General features: G+C 45.1%; 1 protein-coding gene across 8 annotated transcripts in view; it reads left to right on the forward strand.

Moving 5' to 3' along the window:
- Positions 1–6,346: 6,346 nt before the first annotated feature.
- Positions 6,347–21,683, forward strand: part of ANKRD26 (ankyrin repeat domain containing 26) — a 133,964-nt gene continuing 118,627 nt past the window's right edge. For all 8 annotated transcript variants that reach the window (XM_073619817.1, XM_073619818.1, XM_073619819.1 and 5 more), the window contains exon 1: positions 6,347–6,691. In XM_073619817.1, coding sequence (XP_073475918.1) covers positions 6,486–6,691 — 206 coding nt within the window. In that variant the 5' untranslated portion in view covers positions 6,347–6,485. The remainder of the gene's footprint in view (positions 6,692–21,683) is intronic.

Raw genomic sequence — 21,683 nt, forward strand, 5'->3', positions numbered from 1 at the left:
CTCAGTTTCGGCCGATACGTATTCTTCTACATATTTTTGGTAAAAAAAAAAACGCAATAAGCGTATATTGATTGGTTTGCGCAAAAGTTATAGCGTCTACAAAATATGGGATAGATTTATGGCATTTTAAAAAAATATATATTTATTTATTTTTTTAGCGGCGATCGCAATTTTTTTTTGTGACTGCGACATTATGGCGGACACATCGGACACTTTTGACACATTTTTGGGACCATTCACATTTATACAGCGATCAATGCTATAAAATTGCATTGATTACTGTGTAAATGTGACAGGCAGTGAAGGGGTTAACCACTAGGGGGCGGGGAGGGGTTAATATGTTTCCTAGGGAATGATTCTAACTTAAGGGGGAGGGGACGCTCAAGGGGAGGAGACCGATCAGTGTTCCTCCGTTCTGGGAACACAGATTGCTCTCCTCAGAGCTGACAAGCTGTGGATCTGTGTGTTTACACACACAGATCCACGGTCCGGCCCGGTTAACGGGCAATTGCGGGTGCCCGGAGGACATTGCGGCCGCCGGGCACACGCACCGGGTCCTGAGCAGCGCGGCGGGCGCGCGCCCCCTAGACGGCCGGGAATCCCAGGACGTCATATGACGTCCACCATAGGCGTGCGCACACGCACCGGGTCCTGAGCAGCGCGGCGGGCGCGCGCCCCCTAGACGGCCGGGAATCCCAGGACGTCATATGACGTCCACCATAGGCGTGCGCACAGGGTGTGCCGGGTGTGCCCAGGCACACCCTAATCACCCCGTGCACATTAGTTTTATCGCTCTGTGTAGCAGCAGAAACAGGGGAAAGATCTCCCTCTTACCGGCTCTGCCATAAGAGAAGTGTTTATGCTCTTCTCTTTCACTGTGCTGGCAGGGAGATCAATGTGCCGGGGTCATATATATGTAGACACCCGCACACGCATGTGTGTTTGAGCTTAGGGGTGCACACCCTAATGCAATAGGCTGCGCACACCTATGACGTCCACCCAGGATGGGAGATCCGATCCCAGGACGTCATATGACTATAGGCAGGTAGTGAAGTGGTTAAAGACTTACGTATGGCAGAACAGGTATGTTTGCCAGTTCCAGACTCATGAACAGCAATGTTTGTTATGCCGCGTACACATGACCGGACTTTACGGCATACTTGGTCCTTCGGACTGGAGTCCATCGGACAATTCGATCGTGTGTGGGCTCCAGCTGACTTTTTTCCCCAAAAGTTCGACGGACCTAGAAATTAAACTTGTTTGAAATCTTTTCGACGGACTCCAGTCCGGTCGAAAAGTCCGCTTGTCTGTATGCTAGTCCGATGGACAAAAACTGACGCTAGGGCAGCTATTGGCTACTGGCTATGAACGTCCTTGTTTTAGTCCGGTCGTACGTCATCACGTACGAATCCGTCGGACTTTGGTTCGTGTGTAGGCAAGTCCGTTCATTCGGAAAGTCCGTCGTAAAGTCCGTCAAAGTCCACCGGACTAAGTCTGCCGTAAAGTCCGGTCGTGTGTACGCGACATAAGTTACACTGATTTCTTCAAGCCTTTAGCTGTTACACATGGGTTCTTTTTACCTCATTGAGGATTCTGCATTGTGCCTTGGGAGTCATCTTGGCTGGGGGACCACTTCTAGAAAAATTAGCAAGAGAACTAAATTGTCTCCATTTATACAATTGGTCTAACTACAAACCCTACATAGGAGAATATAACAGCCTCAGCCGGGCTCCAGCCAGGCCATGCCCTCAATGTGTTACGCTCCGCCCCCGGCGCTTAGTCACGGGGAATCCTCAAGATTAAGCTCCAGGGGCAGAGCAAAACATGTCTTCAGAGAACCCCTTTTTGCAATGCATGGTTCACATCAGCTGATGCTTCTTATGAACAGCAATCTTAAAATGGTTGAGTGCCTTTTATCAAACACAATAGCTCTAACCCACACCTCCAAACTCATTTCATCAATTCGACTCCAGGTGTGCATACTACTGACTCCAATTAGCTTTCGTTTAAGTAATTAGTCTATGGGTTCACTTACTTTTTCCTCTGCCACTGTGAATTTTTAATTGGTGTGTTCAATAAAGACATGAGCAACTAGAAGTGTTTGTATGTTATCCGCTTAAAGCATGGTGCTCAACCTGTGGCCCTCAAGCTGTTGCGGAACTACAAGTCCCATCATCCTCTGCCTTTGGCAGTCATGCTTCTACCTGTCATCCTTGCAAAGCCTTATGGGACCTGTAGTTCTGCAACAACTGGAGGGCTACAGGTTGAGCACCCACGGCTTAAAGCGTAACTATACTCACCTCAGCTCCCCGCCTCACCGCTGACATCTTCAGGTGGCCAGCTTCTGGGTCACAATTGCCGGCCACCTTCATTGGCTGGGTGAGGATGACATCATTCCCACACACTTGGTGTTCAGTAGTATTCGGCATTGCCAAATTTGTACAGTGAGATGCGCGTACACGGCTCGTTGCACAAGAAGGTAAGTAACTTTAATGCATTAGAGACAAACCATGTCTCTTCTGAATTAAGATTCCTGCACGTTTGCTCATTTTAAATTGTGCCCTAAAGTTTCACTTTATGCACATTGCGTTTGCCTATTGTTGTGTCATTTTATGGCACATTACTCATGCTATGGGGTTCCCATACTTTTTCTTGCCACTCTACCTGAGCTGAACTTTATCCAGTGCTGTGCCCAACAGCTGCAGCTCTCTGCTCACTGGACACAGAGGCAGCCATTGAATCCTGCTGCTGTCAATCACAACCTGTGAGGTGAGAGAAGATTGGGGCCAAGTTGTGCTGTGTGTGTCAATGGATGCACAGAACCTAGCTCAGGATTGAGCTCACATGAGTGGCAGAGGGTTTGGCAATAATGCCCATTTGTAACAAAAGGTCCACAAGAAAAAGGACCAGTACGCCCAGCTAACAAGAATAACGTGCCACAAATGTGTAAGTCTTGTTAACTTGCTGCACATTTTCGCTGGCAAGTTGTACACTTGCAGAGCACTTGAAGCACAAGTTCTAGTTGACACTTTTTCAATTTGTAGCAAATTTGCGTGGCAAGTCTAACAAAAGCAAAGGTTCAGGGGTGAGTCTATAGCAAGTGCCCTGCAAGTCTACAGCATGAAAATTCAGCTACAGTGCCCCCTGTAGTGGGATGTCTATTGCACAACATAACTTAAAGCGGTTGTATACCCAGCTTTGTGATTTTTACCTACAGGTAAGCCTATAATAAAGCTTACCTGTAGGAAAAATGAATATCTCCTAAACGTACACTGTTAAGGAGATATTTACCCTGCATGCAGCCGCTGACGTCAGCAGGGTATGCACTCTGTAGGTCCGGCATATTGTGATGGAACTTCAGAGCTTCTTGTCGGAATCAATGGCTCCTACGCACATGTGCGGGAGTGACGTCATTGTGGCTCTGCCCACTCACAGCACTGGAGCCCACAAACCCAGAAGAAACGCCGGGGAAACATGTCAGCCCCCTCTGCTACGGGGGCTTCATTCTAAGGTATTTCATAATGTGCCAGTATGCGATGCATACTAGCACATGCCATTGTCTTGTAGGTTTTTTTTTTCCCCAGTGGTTTACTACCTCTTTAACCAGAACTTGCAGTATACTTGCAGAATGTCTGCAAATAAATTTGATCTGGAATCATGCAATGTGGACTTGCTGCAATTGTGCAACAAACTTGTAAAGCCTGGTAAGTCTAGCAATAACTTAGTAAGTCATTTTCAAATTTGCAGCTCAATTTCTTCCCAGATAGCAAGGATAACGTGTCACAAATATGTGGCAGTGTTGAATTGTAAGTCTCGTTAACTTGTTGCACGTTTTCACTGGCAAGTTGTACACTTGCAGAGCACTTGAAGCACAAGTTCTAGTTCAGTGGTTCTCAACCTCAGTCCCCAAGTACCCCAACAGGCCACGTCTTTGGCAACTTTCACACTGAGGCGCTTTACAGGCACTACAGCGCTAAAAATAGCACATGTAAAGTGCCTCTTCTGTGTCTCCAGTGTGAAAGCCCGAGCGGTGTACTTACCGCTTCTAAAACGCCCCTTCCCAGTTGCGCTTTGGGGGTAGTTTTAACCCTTTTTCGGCCGCTAGCGGGGGTTAAAACCACCCCGCTAGCAGTCGAATAGCGCCGCTAAAACGACTGTAAAGCGGCGCTAAATATAGCACCGCTTTACCGCCGGCACCCGCCTGCCCCAGTGTGAAAGTAGCTTTAAGGTTTTCCTTTACACAGCTGTTTTAAATCAATATCGATGACATGGTATTGATAAGAGCTATTTTATCTAAGGGAAGTTCCCAAAACATACCCCATTAGGAGTACTTGAGGACTGAGGTTGAGATCCACTGTTCTAGCTGACACTTTTCCAATTTGTAGTTTATTCGCATGGCAAGAGAAAAGTTGCAGTGGTGAGTCTACAGCAAGAGCTCTGCAAATCACAGTTAGCCCAGGTTCACACTGACTACGGAAATGAATTTGTGTGAGCTGAACTTGCACGATTTCATTCCTGCATGTCAGTCCCGATTTCGGTGGCGATTTCAGAGACATCTGTGCAGGTTTCTGCACAGATGTCATTGGAAATCGCACCCTGAAAACTGCAAAAGTACTACTTTTGGAAATCGGAGCGGCGCCGCACCTATTCGGACACTGTCATTGCCGCAGATTTAGCATGCAATGTGAGATGTCAAATCGCATCAGTGTGAACCAGGGCTCTGAGATGGGCTTGGGCGTGTTCGAAATCTGTGCGCAACTAAAGTGTTCGGGTTTGGCTTGATGAAAAAGTGGCAACCCTAGGCGTGTTCGAAATCCCACATGCCCGATCCTACCAGGAAGCCGACACTGCATACCTCTAAACACAGACAGCGAGACATTTCCTGATCTGTGCAGCTGCGGACCAGGATATGTCTCACTTGCCTGTGATTAGAGGTGTGCAGTGTCGGCTTCCTGGTAGGATCGGGCATGTGGGATTTTGAACACGCCTAGGGTTGCCACTTTTTCATCAAGCCAAACCCGAACACTTTAGCTGTGCACAGTAAGACCCCTTTTACACTGAGGCGCTTTTACGCTAAAAAAAGCGCCTGAAAAGCTCATGAAAACCTATTTCCATTAAAATCAATGAATACTTTCACACTGGGGCAGTGGGCTGGCAGGGTGGGGAAAAAAAAAGCCCCTTTCCATTGAAATTAATGGAAAGCTCTTCAAAAGCGCCTGAAAAGCTCTTCAAAAGCGCTCAAATGTTTTACTGGCAGTTTAGAAGCACCTCAGTGCGAAAGGGGCCTCAATGTTTTGTTTTAGTATACACTATAGGATTGTAAACAAACCTGGGCACTCCAAAGAGAATATTAATGTGGCGCACATAGTGCCCCCTCACCCTCCTGTCAGGCTCTGTTCCGAGCTGGGTTGCCACCCGCCAGTAAATTTACTGACAGTTTGTAAAAAGCAACAATTTTTTAACAACTGCCAGTAAATATCAGGGGCTGATAACTTCATGCTGTGTTGACTTTTTAAGTGTAAATCAAGCTAATTACTTTGTTGTAGGTATTGTCAGTGTTTCCATATCATGTTTATACTGTTCAAATATTCACCGTGTTAGTCTTCAATAGGAGTTCTGTAACTTCTCAGGTTGCCAGTAAAAAAATGTGCTCCGCCAGTAAACGTTCCATGTTTTGTCAGTAAAAAAATGCTGCGGGACATTGGCAACCCTGGTTCCGAGCCACATTCCTGTTTAAATAACGTGTCCAGCTTTCAGGTGGACTGAAACCCGGGCAAAGGACTCAAAAGCCAGACTGTCCGGGTGAATCCTGGACAGCAACTAGAGTTGCCACCTCATCACTTTAAACCCAAACATATATGAATTACACAGGTTCTGAGGCTAATTGAATGCAGATAAGGCACCAAGTGAGTTGAATTACCACCTTAATCAGCCACAGAACCTGTATAATTCATATGTGTTCGGGTTTAAAGGGATGAGGTGGCAACTCTAATAGCAACCCTAAACACGCATGAGCCCCTCTCTAATCACAGTGACTGCTATGGTGGGATGACTATTACACGACATAACATTTTCAAACTTGTAGCACAATTGCTTGCTATCTGGGCAGTAATCCAAAGGCTGGATGTCCATTCTTTTGCCATTTAACCACGAGTAGCTAAATATTCCATATAATCACAGAACTTTCTACACAGAGGGATGAGGCTCCTAACTAGGAACAGGGACTGCGGGTAACGCTCGGTAACCACACGGGGACTGTTGGGAAGCAGACAGGAAGTTCGAGCTGTGTGTACAGCACGCATCATCATGGAAGGAACGCGCTCTCTGATTGGCTGCTGTCTTTAGTAACAGAGCTACGCTTGGGGGCGGGGCTTGGTAACTGGCAGCCAGGGCCGTGTGATGCCCCCCGGGTGGGTACTGGCTGTAGGTGACGGCGTTGTCCTGGTGGGTATGGGCTGTCGGTGTGCGGGGCTCACTCCGGGAAGATGAAGAAGTTCTTCGGTATCGGGAAGAAGAAGAAGAGCGGGCCCTCTCCCAGCCCTTCGGAGAGCGGCAGTGTGCTGTCTGTGGGCTACGAGCTGAAGGACAAGGAGCTGAGCAAGTTACACCGGGCTGCCTCCGCCGGAGATGTGCCCAAGATCAGGCAGCTGCTGCACAAGCAGGACATCAACCAAGTGGATAAAGAGAACCGGTGAGCAACACGTGACCAGCCTGCACCACTCTAGCAGGGATGGACACCTGGGGGGAGGACTCTGCCAGCTCTGCCAACATCTCCAGATCCTCATTACAAGTGCAGCCTTCAGCTTTTTCTTTTAAATCTGAATCCCCCAAGCCCCACTGAACAGGTTAACTGCTGTTTTTGTCTGGCGGGGGGGGATGCGACGAGAAAGCTGTATACTCACCTGATCCTCCGCTCCAGTGGCAAACGACGCTCCCCCAGGATCCAGCGGTGGTCTGTTCCTGACGTCCTCACATCCAAAGCAGGTCTATGGGCGTGATGACGTCAGGAACAGCTCACCGCACAAGACCGCAGGGTGCTTGAGCCGCAGGTTTTGCGCTAAGAGGATCGGAAGATTAGGTGAGTATATCTCTGTTCTCCAGTCCCCTAGACAAAAATCAGCAGTACTGCGGGTATAGCCCGACTGTACAGGGAAAAAAAATGTGCACAGAGTTCAGCTTTAGCCTGGGTTCACGCTATTGCAAACACAGACATCGGATGTGATTCGCACCGCATTGCTGTGCAGATTACATGCAATGGCTGTGCAATTTGAATTCAGCCATAGAGTTGTACGGCTGAACTCGCACAAAAAAGGTGCAGGAACCTTTTTTTCCCCCCGCACTGGAATCGGATCTCATGGGTGTTCATACTCATGCAATCCAATTCCTGTCCATATTCACAGTTCGCACTGTGATCTGGGAACTGATCTGGGAGTGTTATTAACTTTGTATTGACACCCACAGTGGTTCCCAGAGGGCAGTGTGAACTGCCTGCGGCACTGAAATCGCACTGGTTCCCACATCACAATAGTGTGAACCCAGGCTTAAAGTGGAAGTAAACCCATTGATTTTAACAGTTTAAAGAAACAGTTACATTACCGGCACGTGCCCGAAATGTAACTGTCACATTGTTTATGCTCCTAACCAAACTGTCAAACCATCCAATGACTGGTGTCATAACTGATCACATGTGCAGGATCATGGCAGTTGAAGATTAAACCGAGGCCAAAATGGCAGCTTCCATGGCTGGAAATGATAGAAGGGTTTACTTCCACCTACAAATCTTATTATTTTTTTAAAGTCAGCAGCTACAAACAATGTAGCTGCTGACTTTTAATAAGGACACTTACCTGTCCAGGGAGCCCGCGATGTCGCCCCCCCCGAGGCCGATCCATCCATCAGATCGGGTGCAGGCACCGCCATTCTAATTAAGGGCAACCGGCAGTGGAGCCTTGCGGCTTCACTGCTCATTTCCTACTGCATATGCACGAGTCGCACAGCGCTTTGTGAATGGCTGGCTATCTTCTGGGACACACACATGTCCCAGAGTACATCTGGGGGGGGGGCTCACTGAAGAAGAGGATATGATGTCCTACTGCTCCGCAGACAGGATGGATCGGAAGTACAGGCTGTACTTCATAAAAATGTAACTAGCCAAAAATGAGGGGTGGAGAGGTGGTCTTTCGTTTAAGACCACCTCTCAAAAATGGGTGGAACTCCACTTTAGAGTGGAACTTTAGTCAGAAAATGAAGTCCTGCTAGATAACTATACCTGCAAAAGGTGCCAGCATAAAGTTATGTAAAACACGACTGTACTGTTTCAAATCCAGTAATACACTGTCTTACCCTGCTCTGCACATGCTCAGTTGCTTCCATTTTAGACACTGCCGAGTTTGTAGAGGCCGATCTGCTGACAGCCTTAAAGCGGAATTAAACCCACCTATCATTACAGCCAAGGAAGCTGCTTCTGTTTGAACTGCAACTGCCATGGTGCTGCACATGAGATCAGTTATGATACTAGCCATTTGATGGTTTGACAGTTTGGTTGAGGACACAAGCAAATGTGACAGTTAGCAATCCCGGCATTCCAGGAATGTAACAGTTTTTTTTTAAACTGTTAAATCGATGGGTTTAGTTACATAGTTACATAGTTGCATAGTAGGTGAGGTTGAAAAAAGACACAAGTCCATCAAGTCCAACCTATAGTTCCCCTTTATGATTTCCTTCTGTTTGGGGGCTCTGGCCTTCAGCAAAATGGCAGCCTCCAGCAAGTAGCAAGTTGTTATGACATTTTGCAATCTCTTCTATGCCTACGTTCACACCGGTGCGAATTGTCATGCGATTTGACAGGCCCTAACTGCATGACAAGTCGCACCCTATTGGCGGTAATGGAGCTGTTTAAATCGGTGTGACGCCAACTTTGCGGTGCCGCACCTATTTGAAAACGTGGTTCCTGCTCTATATTTGGCGATTTCAGGTGCATGAGATTGCATAGACTTTTGTGCATGAAATCACACAAATGTCAGCCAAGTCACACTGACATGAGGCTTTGCAATTGTGTGATTTCAAGTGAAGGCGCACAATTTAACAGCATGAACCTAGATTAAATGCTTTTCTTCCTGTCACCGGCCTTTTGGTGCAAACGCTTGGCGCAAATGTTTAGGCACATCAAGCACTTAGATGTTAATTAATTTAATTGTCTAAAATAATAGTTTTTTATTTCATTGGCCAGAATAAATTAACTAGAGGTGCGCCGACTGTTGACTGTTTTAAAAAACATATATATAAAATTGTATTATATTTGACTTTTAAATGAATGTCATGAATTAAAAAAATATATAAATTTATTGTCGGCCATGATCAGTACCTTTTAGCACAAGAAAAGCTCAAGAAAAATGCAGCTGTTTAAATTCTATGTATGTCTTCACGCTGGTCTGTTTCGCTTCCATTGTGGTATTAAAAATCTTGCTTGCTGCATTTTTGTTCAGTTAAAAAAGTTCAAATGCATTGAAAACGCAGCAAGAACGCATCAGTAAGGCACTAGTGTTATGTTATGTTTTTGATGCGATTTTTGAGGCACATGACCTATGAAAGACACCATATGCACAGTAAAATTGCGGCGAAATCTCACATGTTTATGGCGCCATTATTGGTACCTTTTTTCTCTATTGGCAAAATGCCGAAAACACCATTTTAGGCCACCAAAATTTTGGTGCATCTCTATAAATAACACTCGAGCCCTGAATGCGCTTAGTGTTAAAATGCGTTTACATACATAAAGCATTTTTTTTCTGCAAAAATATTGCTGCTCCTCGGTGCTTGGCAGCGTTTTTTTTTTTTTCTGCCTCTAAACTCCTCTAAGCGCCTGTGTGTGCATGGTCACATAGGTTAATGCTCCTAGCAGTATTAAAAAAGGTCCAGTGTAGATGAGGCCTAAAACTAAGACCCCTTTCACACTGAGGCACTTTGCAGGCGCTACATTCACTCCAGTGTGAAAGCCTGAGGGCTTTCACACTGGAGCGGTGCGCTGGCAGGGCGTCAGAAAAAGTCCTGCCAGCAGCTTCTTTGGAGCGCATTAGGAGCAGTGAACTCACCGCTCCTAAAGCGCCCCTGCCCATTGAAAACAATGGGGCAGCGCTGCTATAGGATTTAACCCCTTTTCGGCCGCTAGCGGGGGTTAAAACCGCCCCACTAGCGGCCGAATAGAGCCGCTAAAACGACAGTAAAGTGGCACTAAAAATATTGCTGCTTTACCGCTGACACCCGGGGCGGCTCAGTGTGAAAGGGGTCTAAAGCAGACAGAATCTGGAGCAGCTTTGCATGTCATATGCCAATCAATCAACTTCTAGCTTTTATTTTCAAAGCTTAAAGTATAACTAAAGGCAAAGCTTTTTTTTTTTTTTTTTTTTTTTTTTTTTTTGTTTTGGATAGAACAGAGAGGGATTAGAACGCTTGTCAGTTTTTATCGCTGTCTATGCCCCCCGTTAAAGAGATTCACCCTCTATTTGTGCTGTTTACCATTATCATTGAAAGTTTCTGTCAGTAAATTTTGCAAATAAGTCATTTTTTTCCTTCACTGATGTGCGCTGATGAGGCGGCACTTATGGGCACTGATTAGGTGGCACTGATGAGGAGGCACTAACAGGCAGCAATGATTGGTGTCACTGATGGGCACTGCTGGGGCTGTACTGTAATCGGGGCCCTGATTACCTGTACAGGTCTCCCCTGCGAGGAGATGCCGCTAATCGTCTCTCCTCGCCTCACACTTTGTCAGTGTGAGACGAGGAGAGCCGATAAACGGCACTTCCTTGTGATTGGACACAGCTGATCACACGGGTAAAGAGCTGCGTCATCGGCTCTTTACCGAGATCAGGGTTGTGCCATGTGCTAGGAACACTGCACGGCTGCGATCGCCGCGCTGCATGCCCCCGTGGGCACGTGAGAGCGGCTGTTCTGGGGCTTGTCATATGTTGTTGTCCCAGAACGAGAGCGCATCCCGTCTGCCATCATTTTACTGTAGACCGGGCGGGGAGTGGTTAAGGTAGAACAAAACCTGTCATTTAAACTGCCTTACAAAACAGAGACACATTAAAAAGGAACTATTCTCCCCTTCAGTCTAGCATTGTGGCATCCCAGAGCTCCCCACCAGCCGCTGACAACTTCGGCAGCTGGCTTCCAGGTATCAATCACCGGCCACTTTCATTGTCCAGGCCGAGATGATGTTAACTGGCGCATGCGCGGAAGCCCAGTTAGATCGGCCTTGCCAAATTTGTACAATGAGCTGCACATGTGCAGCTCACTGTACATAGGCAGACAGATAGGTCAGTAACTTTGTTACTTCATGTTCACCCATTTTTATTTTTTGTATTAAAAGTTTCACTTTAAGAGGCGGTTCACACCACTTGTGGTGCGGGATCATGTGTGAGAGCCTGCGTTTTCCTGCACCATACAAAAACACGCTGCCCTGTCCAGATGTGCGCGGGTGCCATTAGTTCTTAATGGCTCCCCCACACATCTAGCAAACGGTGCATTGCCACCACCAAAACCCCTGATTTTGTACTCTCCAGCTTTAGTAAAGCTGTATAGGTGGGAGGGGAATAGTGTGACGTTAGGTCCCCAAGCTTCCATGTTCTGCCAGGCCCACAGATCGGCAGATTTATGAGGGCTATAACCAAATGAGGATGCATTTTTGAGAGGTGCTCACAATGTGAATAAGGTTACAACATTATCCACTTTATCACCTATCCATAAGGACTGGTGATAAAGCTTCAGGGGAGACACCTTTTTCCCATGATACCTACAGGAGTGAATTTCCCTTCCTAGGGGTAGATTTCCTCTCGCTTCCTGTTGTCTCCCTCTGTAGGTATGAGTTGTTTGTAATTCGGGGACTGCCTGTATATGTGGCTAGAGTACATGTGTCAAACGCAAGGCCCGCAGGTCGAATCCAGCCCTCCAGGCCATTGCATGTGGCCCTCGCACCCAGGGCTTTCTTTTAGTCAGAATGTGGTGGAACTCCGTTCTGCCATCTCCAGCTGTCGCCCTCTGCTCCCCACTCACCACTGTTACTTGTAGACACCAAAGCCTTCTGTGTTTACAGAGACAGCTTTCTCTCGGTGGCTCCCACAGATCCTTGCCTGCCCTGAATTCATGGTGGGGACAAGGGAGATGCAGAGGTCAGATCCAAGGAGGGGTGGAAGTGAGAAGTGGCCAGCCTGTGAAAGAGATTTTAACCATGCATACTGTGCATAGCACACCTCTAAACCCTGCACTCTGTACATAATGCACTCCTCAACCCTGCACTCTGTACATAGTGCACTCCTCAACTCTGCACTCTATACATAGTGCATCCCTGAACTCCACACAAAATGCGCTCCTGGTATTTATTGCCCCGTTAAGATCCACCCACTGTGTGATGCAGTTTGAAATTGGGGGGAGGGGGATGGTTAATTTTCCTGCACCTATTCCATGAGGGTAAAAAAAGCCTTGGATACATTTATATAGTCTTTCAGATACAACTGGCTCTTTGAGGACAACCATAATGCTAAATCGGCCGCAGTGAAATTGCGTTTGACACCTCTGAGCTAGAGAACCCAGGGATGGCTTGTTTTAACAGTCCTTTGCTGCTTGTTTATTAGTCTGGGTACAGGTGCACTCTAAGATCATTTTGAAATCCCTCATATTAGAATTACGCAATGCACAATTTTGTGTCTATGAAGCATGGAGAGGGAGCGCTAGTGATTAGCTGGAAAATTCTAAGCCTTAGATAATCAATTTTTTCACATAACAAACTCTGCAAGGGGACATCTGCTGGGGTCAGGTAGAGCCTACAGATATGAGATAATTGCTTGATCTGACCAGAAGTCGCTTGACAAGACAAACATTCTGATATACCTGTAGACCCTTTAATGCATTCTATGGAGGTTTCATAGCAGGTGCTTCTCAGCCCTATTATATCATGAAAGTTGTAATGTATTTGATAACTCCCATGGTAAATGTCTGCTATTTTTAAAGGGGAAAACGACTGCATAGTTGCTTTTGTGTTAAAAAATAAAGAAATGGACTGCTGTAGACTTTGAGCAGCCTTTTTAGAGAATGAGCAAGTATCCTTCTTCTTCCCCCTTTTTAAAAAAAAAATAAAAATTTCTCAGTGTATAAAAAAATAAACTTGACCTATGTATGATTTTATTTATTTTGTTTTATAGAGGTCTGTAATTTCTGCATGTTTATAAGATAACAGAGATGTCCATGGATTATCAGCAATAGGTGCACCACAATCCAGGGAATAGTCTGTTAGCTGTATTTTAACATGACTTCCAAAATGTCAAATTGTCAATTGGCTAGTCATACACTTTAAATACCTAGGCTGCAAAGCTGGACTATTCCCGGTCACCATGGAGACTGAAAAAACTCTCTGGTGACTGGGTCATCAAGAGCAAGAGTAAAGGAAGTCCTCTTGTACCAGACCTTACACCCAGCTGGTCTATTAGGGGGCCTCACAGCACATCTTCTTTGTTGGGAAATCTGTTCACTGAGGAGTCCAGGCAGATTCAAGGAAAAAAAAGTAAAAGTACCTTCACTGCTAAAGTAATCACTAAACTATGAGAGCATTGGGAAGGGAGAGGAGAGTCTAGCAGTGTAAATTGTGCAGAATGCTCCACTACCTTATGTCCTAATGTCTGTATTGACAGCCAGTGTTTGTGCAAGACAAACTGAACTAAAACTGGCCATAGATGAGTAGCCTTTTTCATTCAGCTAGTAGGATGAACAAAAAAATCAATAAGATGGATCGACTTGTGTACAACTAGCCTGCTCATACATTGATCAATATTCAGCCGGTCCCTGCTGAACTGGCTGAATTTCGATCCATGTATGGCCAGCTTAAAGTGGTTCTAAAGGCAGAATGGTTTTTACCTTGAGGCGCATCCAATTCGCAATAGCAGGAGATTTTTACTGGCTCTCTATAGAGCCGGTTCACACATCTCGGCAGCGGCAGCGGTTTGTTTCAGGTCCGAATTCAGGCTGAAATCGGTCCAGAACGGTGAATGAGAATGCACCGGACTCCTGCTGTGAGCCGCATGCGAAGGTAGTGTGAACCCAGCCTTAAGCTGGGTTCACACAATTGCAAATTGGATACGGGTTTCCACGCATCCAATTCGCGTGTCAGGAGATTGTGACCGGCTCTCTATGGAGCCGGTTCACACATCTCCAGAGTGGCTTCGGTGTGAATTGCACAGGAGTCCTGTGTGTCTTCTGGTCCGAATTCCGCCAAAGATTCAGACTGAAATCGGACCTGAAACGGTGAACAGGGACGCACCGGACCCCTGCTCTGAGCCGCTTCATGCTTCAGTGTGAATCCAGCCTCATGCATTAAGATAAAAAACATTCTGGTTGCAGTACCCCCCCCCCCCCCTTTATACTTACCTGAGCCCCAAAATGGCCTACCTTCCAAAGATACTCTACACTTTAGGGTCCTACCATTCCAAATACCCAGTCATGTCCTACATAGAGAACATTGAAAGCTCCTGAATTTTATATGGCACTCCCATTGACTTGACTTAGGTTAGCTGCACGTTTTATGCCGCTGCAGATTTACTGGTGGACTTGGTGTCCCAGACCTGGAGAAAGTGCTACACCACCATCTGACAACCTTAGTGTCACCCCACACCACTCATGAATTACTCATGTGGACCCAATGAAATTTTATTGACAGCTTGGCAATGTACATCTACAATTTGATCTGACTCTCTATACCTATTACTTTTCTACAACAATCCCTGAAACAATGGGACTTGGTCAGTTTGGACACGTTTTCAAAACTGGTCACTCTGGAAACTGGGGACTACTGACTACAGTCTATGTAATTGTGTACATGCCAAAATTAGTATTAACCAGAAAGGAGAAGTATGGCCAAAGCTCTTATGGCCTGACTTCTCCTGTAGGTCACAAAAGTGCATTTAGTTTTGCACTCCTGTGACCCGTATTCAGCCGTTCCTGTCTGTTGCACATTTGTTAAGGAAAAAAGCATCTGTGTAAATGGCAGGAGATAAGAGAATCGTATGGTTATTTCTTGTTTGCCTTTTTAATGTGCAAGATCAGCTTAGCAGTGCAGTATATGTTTCTTGGTCAGAAAATGTAGACTAGGCAACCAGTCTTTGTTGGGGAAATATTTAAAATTTTGATACATTTTTCTTTATCCTATAGATGAACTTCATTATGCCGGGTCTGGATTTCACTAATAACCCATAACTGTAATCAGATAACTAGCATTGTTTGTGTGGTTCTTTTTCAGTTATTCCCAATGTTGTGCAACTTGTTTTCAGTTGAAATGTTAATGACTGTTCTGCTTCCAGTTCACATTTCCCTTGTATTACTGGGGCATCTTGGTGTACTCGCTGCTATGGTAACCACTGCAAACATCTTTTGTCAAATAGGCAAGGTGCTCATTAATGTGCCCTCACATGTCTTGTCACAGAATAGATCCGCTCTGTATTGTTTTCTGTCATTACATTTACATTCCTTACACATTCCTTCTAGCACCTTTTCACTATGTTGTTTTACATTTTTAAAATGCATTTAGTTCTGCATCCGCTAGTTAAATACAATACTGCTTTTTTTTTTTTTTGTTTTGTTTTGTTTTTTAAATGAAAGTCCTTATTTCAGGAGTATAAGTAACTCCATTAGACCACGGCTCATTCTTCTGTTTTACAATCTTTATGTAGACTTGACCTATTAAAGCAGACTTGTCTGTAGGCTATGGAAGGTAATTCTAAGATTAGCATGGTATTATCTCTATGGACCTTGTAAGAAGGGCATTTCTGCCAGCTGCCTTGTATTCTCCCTGAGTTTATTTTGCTTTATTTTCCCTAGAGTCTTGTTATATAGTATCCATGCAACAATGTCTAAAGCTCTTCAAGGATAAGCATAGTAAAAGCAGCACATTTTTTAATCAGATTTGTTTCCTTTCCTAGTACACTTCAGTTGAAGCTGAAAATTGTACCTTGAGTTGCAAACAAGGTGCATAGCTTTCTTGCTAAGTAGTTTAGTTTCTTATCTAGACATAGCTGTACTGTAACCCCCCCCCCCCCTCTGTTTTTTGTCTTTGATCTGGTAATCCTGGAACACACCCCCTGGGGATGAAGGAATGCACTCATTTTGCTGTCACCAATAGCAGCTACCAATCACATGCATGGAAACTGAGAGAGCAATTTAAGCTGCATTCACACTTGGGCATTACATGTTTGAGCGATTTTTTTTTCTAATAAATAAAATAAAATGTGTGAGGTCCCCCCCCCCCCCCAAAAAAAAATATCAATATTAGGCCCTTTGGTCTAGAATGGATTTTAAAGGGAACCCCACGCTCAAAAAAAAGACAAAAAAAGTGTGAGTTCCCCCTAAAATCCATAACAGACCTTTATCCGAACATAAAATAAAATGTGTGAGGCCCCCCCCCCCCAAAAAAAAATATCCGTATCAGGCCCTTCTGTCTAGTATGGATTTTAAAGGGAACCCCACAGTCAAAAAAAAAAAAAAAATGCATGAGTTCCCCCCTAAAATCCATAACAGACCCTTATCCGAGCATGCAGCCTGGCAGGTTGCATGGCACATGCGAAGGCATGTTTAGACACGTTCAGGAGCGTCAAGCGTTTGGGCATTTATTGATTTCATTGGCCAGAATATTGATTTAGTCTGACAATGAAATGAAACGCGCCTAGCGTTTAGACGCATTTTAGATGTGTTTACAAGAGTTTCGGTGCGTTGGGTGTTTTTTTAGCCCAAATGTTCCTCTCCTGAAGTCCGCTTTGTTGTGTTCAGGTTTCTTCCCATAAACACCCCTGTCTAATAGGCAAACATGGAGGGGTATTTAGGGGCAACAAAAAAAAGTTAAATGCCTGTAAAATGGGCATCTGGAAAAAAGATATGTATACAGATTTATATTTTAAGGGAGCAGTGGTGCCATTTAGCAGTGGACTTGCAGGCATTTAAAAATTCTTGAAGTTGTCCTTTACACCATACATCTAGGTCATTCATCAAAAGCAGCCTATGATTGGATAACGGGAACAGAAGCATACCATCCACCTGTAAAAGACAAAAACAGAACATTCCATAGCTCAACTCACCAACCAGTCTGCTGACCAACCAGATTAATCTGTCCAACAGTCTGCGTTTAAAAACAGGGGTTTAGTTAGCACACATTTGCAAACTCGTGTAAGTTGCAAGGCCTCTTCACGGCACCCTGTGTATGTTTGCAGTCCTAAATGCTACTGAATTTATGAGTGTCTTCACAATGGGAGCGCATGCATTCAATGGATAGATGAGGGGCAGGTGAGCCTGGAGGCAGCCCAATCCCCCTTAAAGGAACAGGAGCACACTGGACACCCAGCAATAGCACAGTGGCAGCGAATGTGCCCATGGAAGGGCTATCACATGAGACAGAAACAGAACATTCCATAGCTCAACTAACCAACCAGATTAACCTGCCCAACAGTCTGCATTAAAAACAGGGGTTTAGTTAGCACACATTTGCAAACGCATGCGTAAGCTGCAAGGCCTCATCACGGCAGTCCTAAACGCTACTGAATTTATAAGCGTCTCCACAATGGAAGCACATGCATTCAATGGATAGATGAGGGGCAGGTGGGCCTGGAGGCAGCCCAATCCCCCTTAGGCCTCATGTACACTGCTGCTGCTAAATAAACGTTTAGGAGCAGTTGGGCATTTTTTTTCAACTGCCCCTGAACTCTCCTCTGTTATCCTATCAGTACATGTATGCAGGGTCGTTTATAGTCATTTCTAGGCAGTTGAGTTTAGAGGCCTTTTTTGGAAAGCAGAAAAATGAGTTCAGACGCTGAGTTTAGAGGCATTTCAAGCGCTAAATGCGGTAACTGTCTGTCAAGTTAAATTATTCAGGAGAGGTTGTAAAAATGTCCCTTGTACATTAAGCCTTAAAGGAGCAGGAGAACACTGGTCACCCAGCACGTAGCACAGTGGTAGCAAAGGTGCCCAGTGTGTCCCTGGACCATATTTACACCAGTAACAAACCAGTGGCCCCTGCCTCCACCTATAACTGGCCTTCACAACAAGGAGCACATGGAAGGGCAAATGCATAAAAGACAAAAACAGAACATTCCATACATTACATCCATATGTAAGTCTGTTCTGGAAGGGAGGCCTATGGCAGTGTACAAAGCCCTGATTGGCTTACAGTGTTGACCCTCGATCTTCCACTGCTGTCTAGTATTACAATAGGTTGGTAGCAAGATATTTACAGACACTAAGTGGCCTATTCATAGTGGAGTGAGGATATCGTTATCTGCATTTTTCGGGACACCACAGTGCTTACTCTACATTGTGTCTGTATTAATAAGCCATTTTTAAAATGATAAAATGTAGGCCACAGTGTGAAGCATGCAGTGCCTCCTGAGTTCTTGCTGTGTGATTGGAAAACGGCTGGTCACATGACTTTCATTATGCTCCGTTTGCTTTGGGATTCTGTCATCACTAAGGATTTTTGGTGGCTGTAAGCCGATTTTCTAGCTTTTTTATGAAATGCTGTAAAAAAATTTAAAAAAATCAATTATTTTCGTACAACATATTGCCGGGGCTCATTCTTGATAACATTTGTTTGGGTTTCAGTTACTTGTATCAGCTGCTGGAGAAATTATGAACTGTTGTCTTCCCATTAACCAAACTGTTTACACATAATTCTCTAGGGCAACTTATTAGCTTGTCAATTCACAGCAACTGTAATTTGTTTTAACATGGTTGTTATAGAAACCTGAGATTAGATACTTCACACTGACATAGGAACCCTGCACCACACATGTTACAATGTATTGTTCATTTGTAGTCTATGTGCTACTGTTTATTTATTATTGTTTTAACATGTTTTCATTTTTTTGTGATAATAATTATGATTTTTTTTTTAATTCTTTATACAATGAGCTGGGAGTCCATTAAGACATCAAGTGCCACAAAATACATACACAATCTCTTATAGTACCGATACATTTTAGGGTAGCTTAATATTCCACATCTTTATACATTGCGATTTATTTACTAAAGGCAACTCCACTTTGCACTACAAGTGCACTGCAGATGCATTTGGAAGTGCAGTTGCTGTAGATCTGAGGGGGCATGCAAGAAAAATAAAAAATGTTTTTGCTTGCACCTGATTGGATGATAAAATCAGCAGAGCTTCCCCTCATTTTAAATCTTTACCTCAGATCTACAGCAACTGCACTTCCAAGTGCACTTGCAGTGCAAAGTGAATTTGCCTTTAGTAAATCAACCCTATAATATTTCAGCCTCAATAAAGCTCCTTCCTGTCTTCATATTTTAGTAAATAACTACCACTAATGCATCAGGATTTACCCAAACGGACTCTTCAATCCTCCTTTTTCATTTTTATTTCTATTTTAAAACCCGACTAAAGGGGAAAAAAAGGAAGAAACATAAGCAACAATTCCCAGAGGAAATGGATTACCTGTGTGTATTGATGGGAACGAAGGCGGGGGGGACCTCACTCCGTCGAGCACCTCTTCCGAATATACAAACAGATCTCAAGATGACCACGTTTTAGTATATTGTTTTTTTCTGTCTTGAGTGGAAAGCACTAGGTCCTCCATGGTACCAATACTTCTGACCCTTTTAAAGCGGTTGTATACCCGCGCCTTTTTTTAAAAACAAAAAACCTGCAAGGCAAAGGCATAATGAGCTAGTATGCAGCACATACTAGCTCATTATGAAATACTCACCTTAGAACGAGGCCTTGACATCTGATCTTGGTCCACGCCGAGGGAGCTGACATGTTCCTTCGGCGTTTCTTCCCGGGTATCGCGGCTCCGGCGCTGTGAGTGGCCGAAGCCGCGATTACGTCATTCCCGAGCGTCTGCTGGACCTTAAGCCAGGCCTTCACAGCGCATGCGCTGTTGCCTTCAGCAGCTGCATGCAAAGTAATTATCTCCTAAACCATACAGGTTTAGGAGATATTGATTTTACCTACAGGTAAGCCTTATTATAGGCTTACCTGTAGGTAAAAGTTAAAAAGTAGGGTATGCAACCGCTTTAAGCCACATAGCAATTAGGAGGTTTAGAATCCCTTCAACAAAGAGTAATACAGGGTTTGGCGGCATTAACCAAGTGACATAGCACAGATTTTTTTTTATATATCTGAAGCGGAATTAGTGAACAGTGAAGCAAGAAAAAAAGCAGAATCTTCGGGGATCTTCTGGTATTAGAAGATCTGTACATTTTTGAGAAATCCTCTGTACCTCCAACCAATACTGTCTAATCTTTGGGCAAGGTCAGAAGATGTGAAATAAAGTCCCCTGTTCCTCATTGCATCACCAACAGCGATCCGAGGCATCTGGAAAAAATTTGCAAAGAATTGACGGTGTATACAACCAGTGCGTCAATAATTTATAATTAGATTCCTGAATTTGCATACAGATAGATGAGCTGGTGTAAAGATCTTTTTGAGATTTCATTCCCATTTACTAAGGCCCGACATCACAAAGTCTTCTGAGGAAGCAATTAACAAAGCATACATCTTGGAAATAGTCCGAGAAAGAGGTTCCTCTTCATCTCAATATGATTCAAATATTGTTTGTTGACATTGATAATTCGTCGGTGGTCCTAAAGATCAGAAAAAATGGTGTAACTGTAATGCCTGCCAGAAGTGTATTTCATAACGCCACACCACAATCCCCCCTCCATCAAATGATTTGGACCAGTGCACAAAGCAAGGGTGAGCCAACTCAATATCGAACCCTACGGACTAAGGCTAGTTTCATGTGGGGGGCCCATTAGCAGTAAAGCGCCGCTAATTTTAGCAACGCTTTACCGCTGTAATAGCGGCATTTTTCGGCCGCTATCGGTGCCCTTTTAAAGCCTGATGGCGGCCGAATAAAGGGTTAATAAAAATAAAAAGCTTTGGCAGCGGTGCCCATTGATTCCAATGGCAGGGGGCATTTTAGGAGCAGTGCATGCACCTAGGGCTGCAACTAACGATTATTTTCATAATCGATTAATTGGCCGATTTATTTTTTCGATTAATCGGATAAAATCATAAAAAAAATCGTAATGTGCCATTTTTTTCTATTCCTCCCGGGAACACCAATGACGGGGCGCTATTCCTCCCGGGGACACCAATGACGGGGCGCTATTCCTCCTGGGGACACCAATGATGGGGCGCTATTCCTCCCGGGGACACCAATGACGGGGCGCTATTCCTCCCGGGGACACCAATGACAGGGGGCTATTCCTCCCGGGGACACCAATGACGGGGCGCTATTCCTCCCGGGGACACCAATGACAGGGCGCTATTCCTCCCGGGGACACCAATGACAGGGCGCTATTCCTCCCGGGGACACCAATGACGGGGCGCTATTCCTCCCGGGGACACCAATGACGGGGCGCTATTCCTCCCGGGGACACCAATGACGGGGCACTATCCCCCCACCCCTCCCAGGAACACCAATGGGGCACTATCCCCCCCCCCTCCCAGGAACACCAATGGGGCACTATGTCTATTCTCCTCCCACCCAGGAAAACCAATGATGGAGCACTACTATTCCAGGCAGCCACCCCCGGAACACCAATGATGGGGCATTATCCCCCCGCCCCTCCCAGGAACACCAATGATGGGGCATTATCCCCCCGCCCCTCCCAGGAACACCAATGAGGCA

Source organism: Aquarana catesbeiana, linkage group LG03 (genome assembly GCF_042186555.1).
Source record: "Aquarana catesbeiana isolate 2022-GZ linkage group LG03, ASM4218655v1, whole genome shotgun sequence".
NCBI classification, from domain to species: Eukaryota; Metazoa; Chordata; class Amphibia; order Anura; family Ranidae; genus Aquarana; species Aquarana catesbeiana.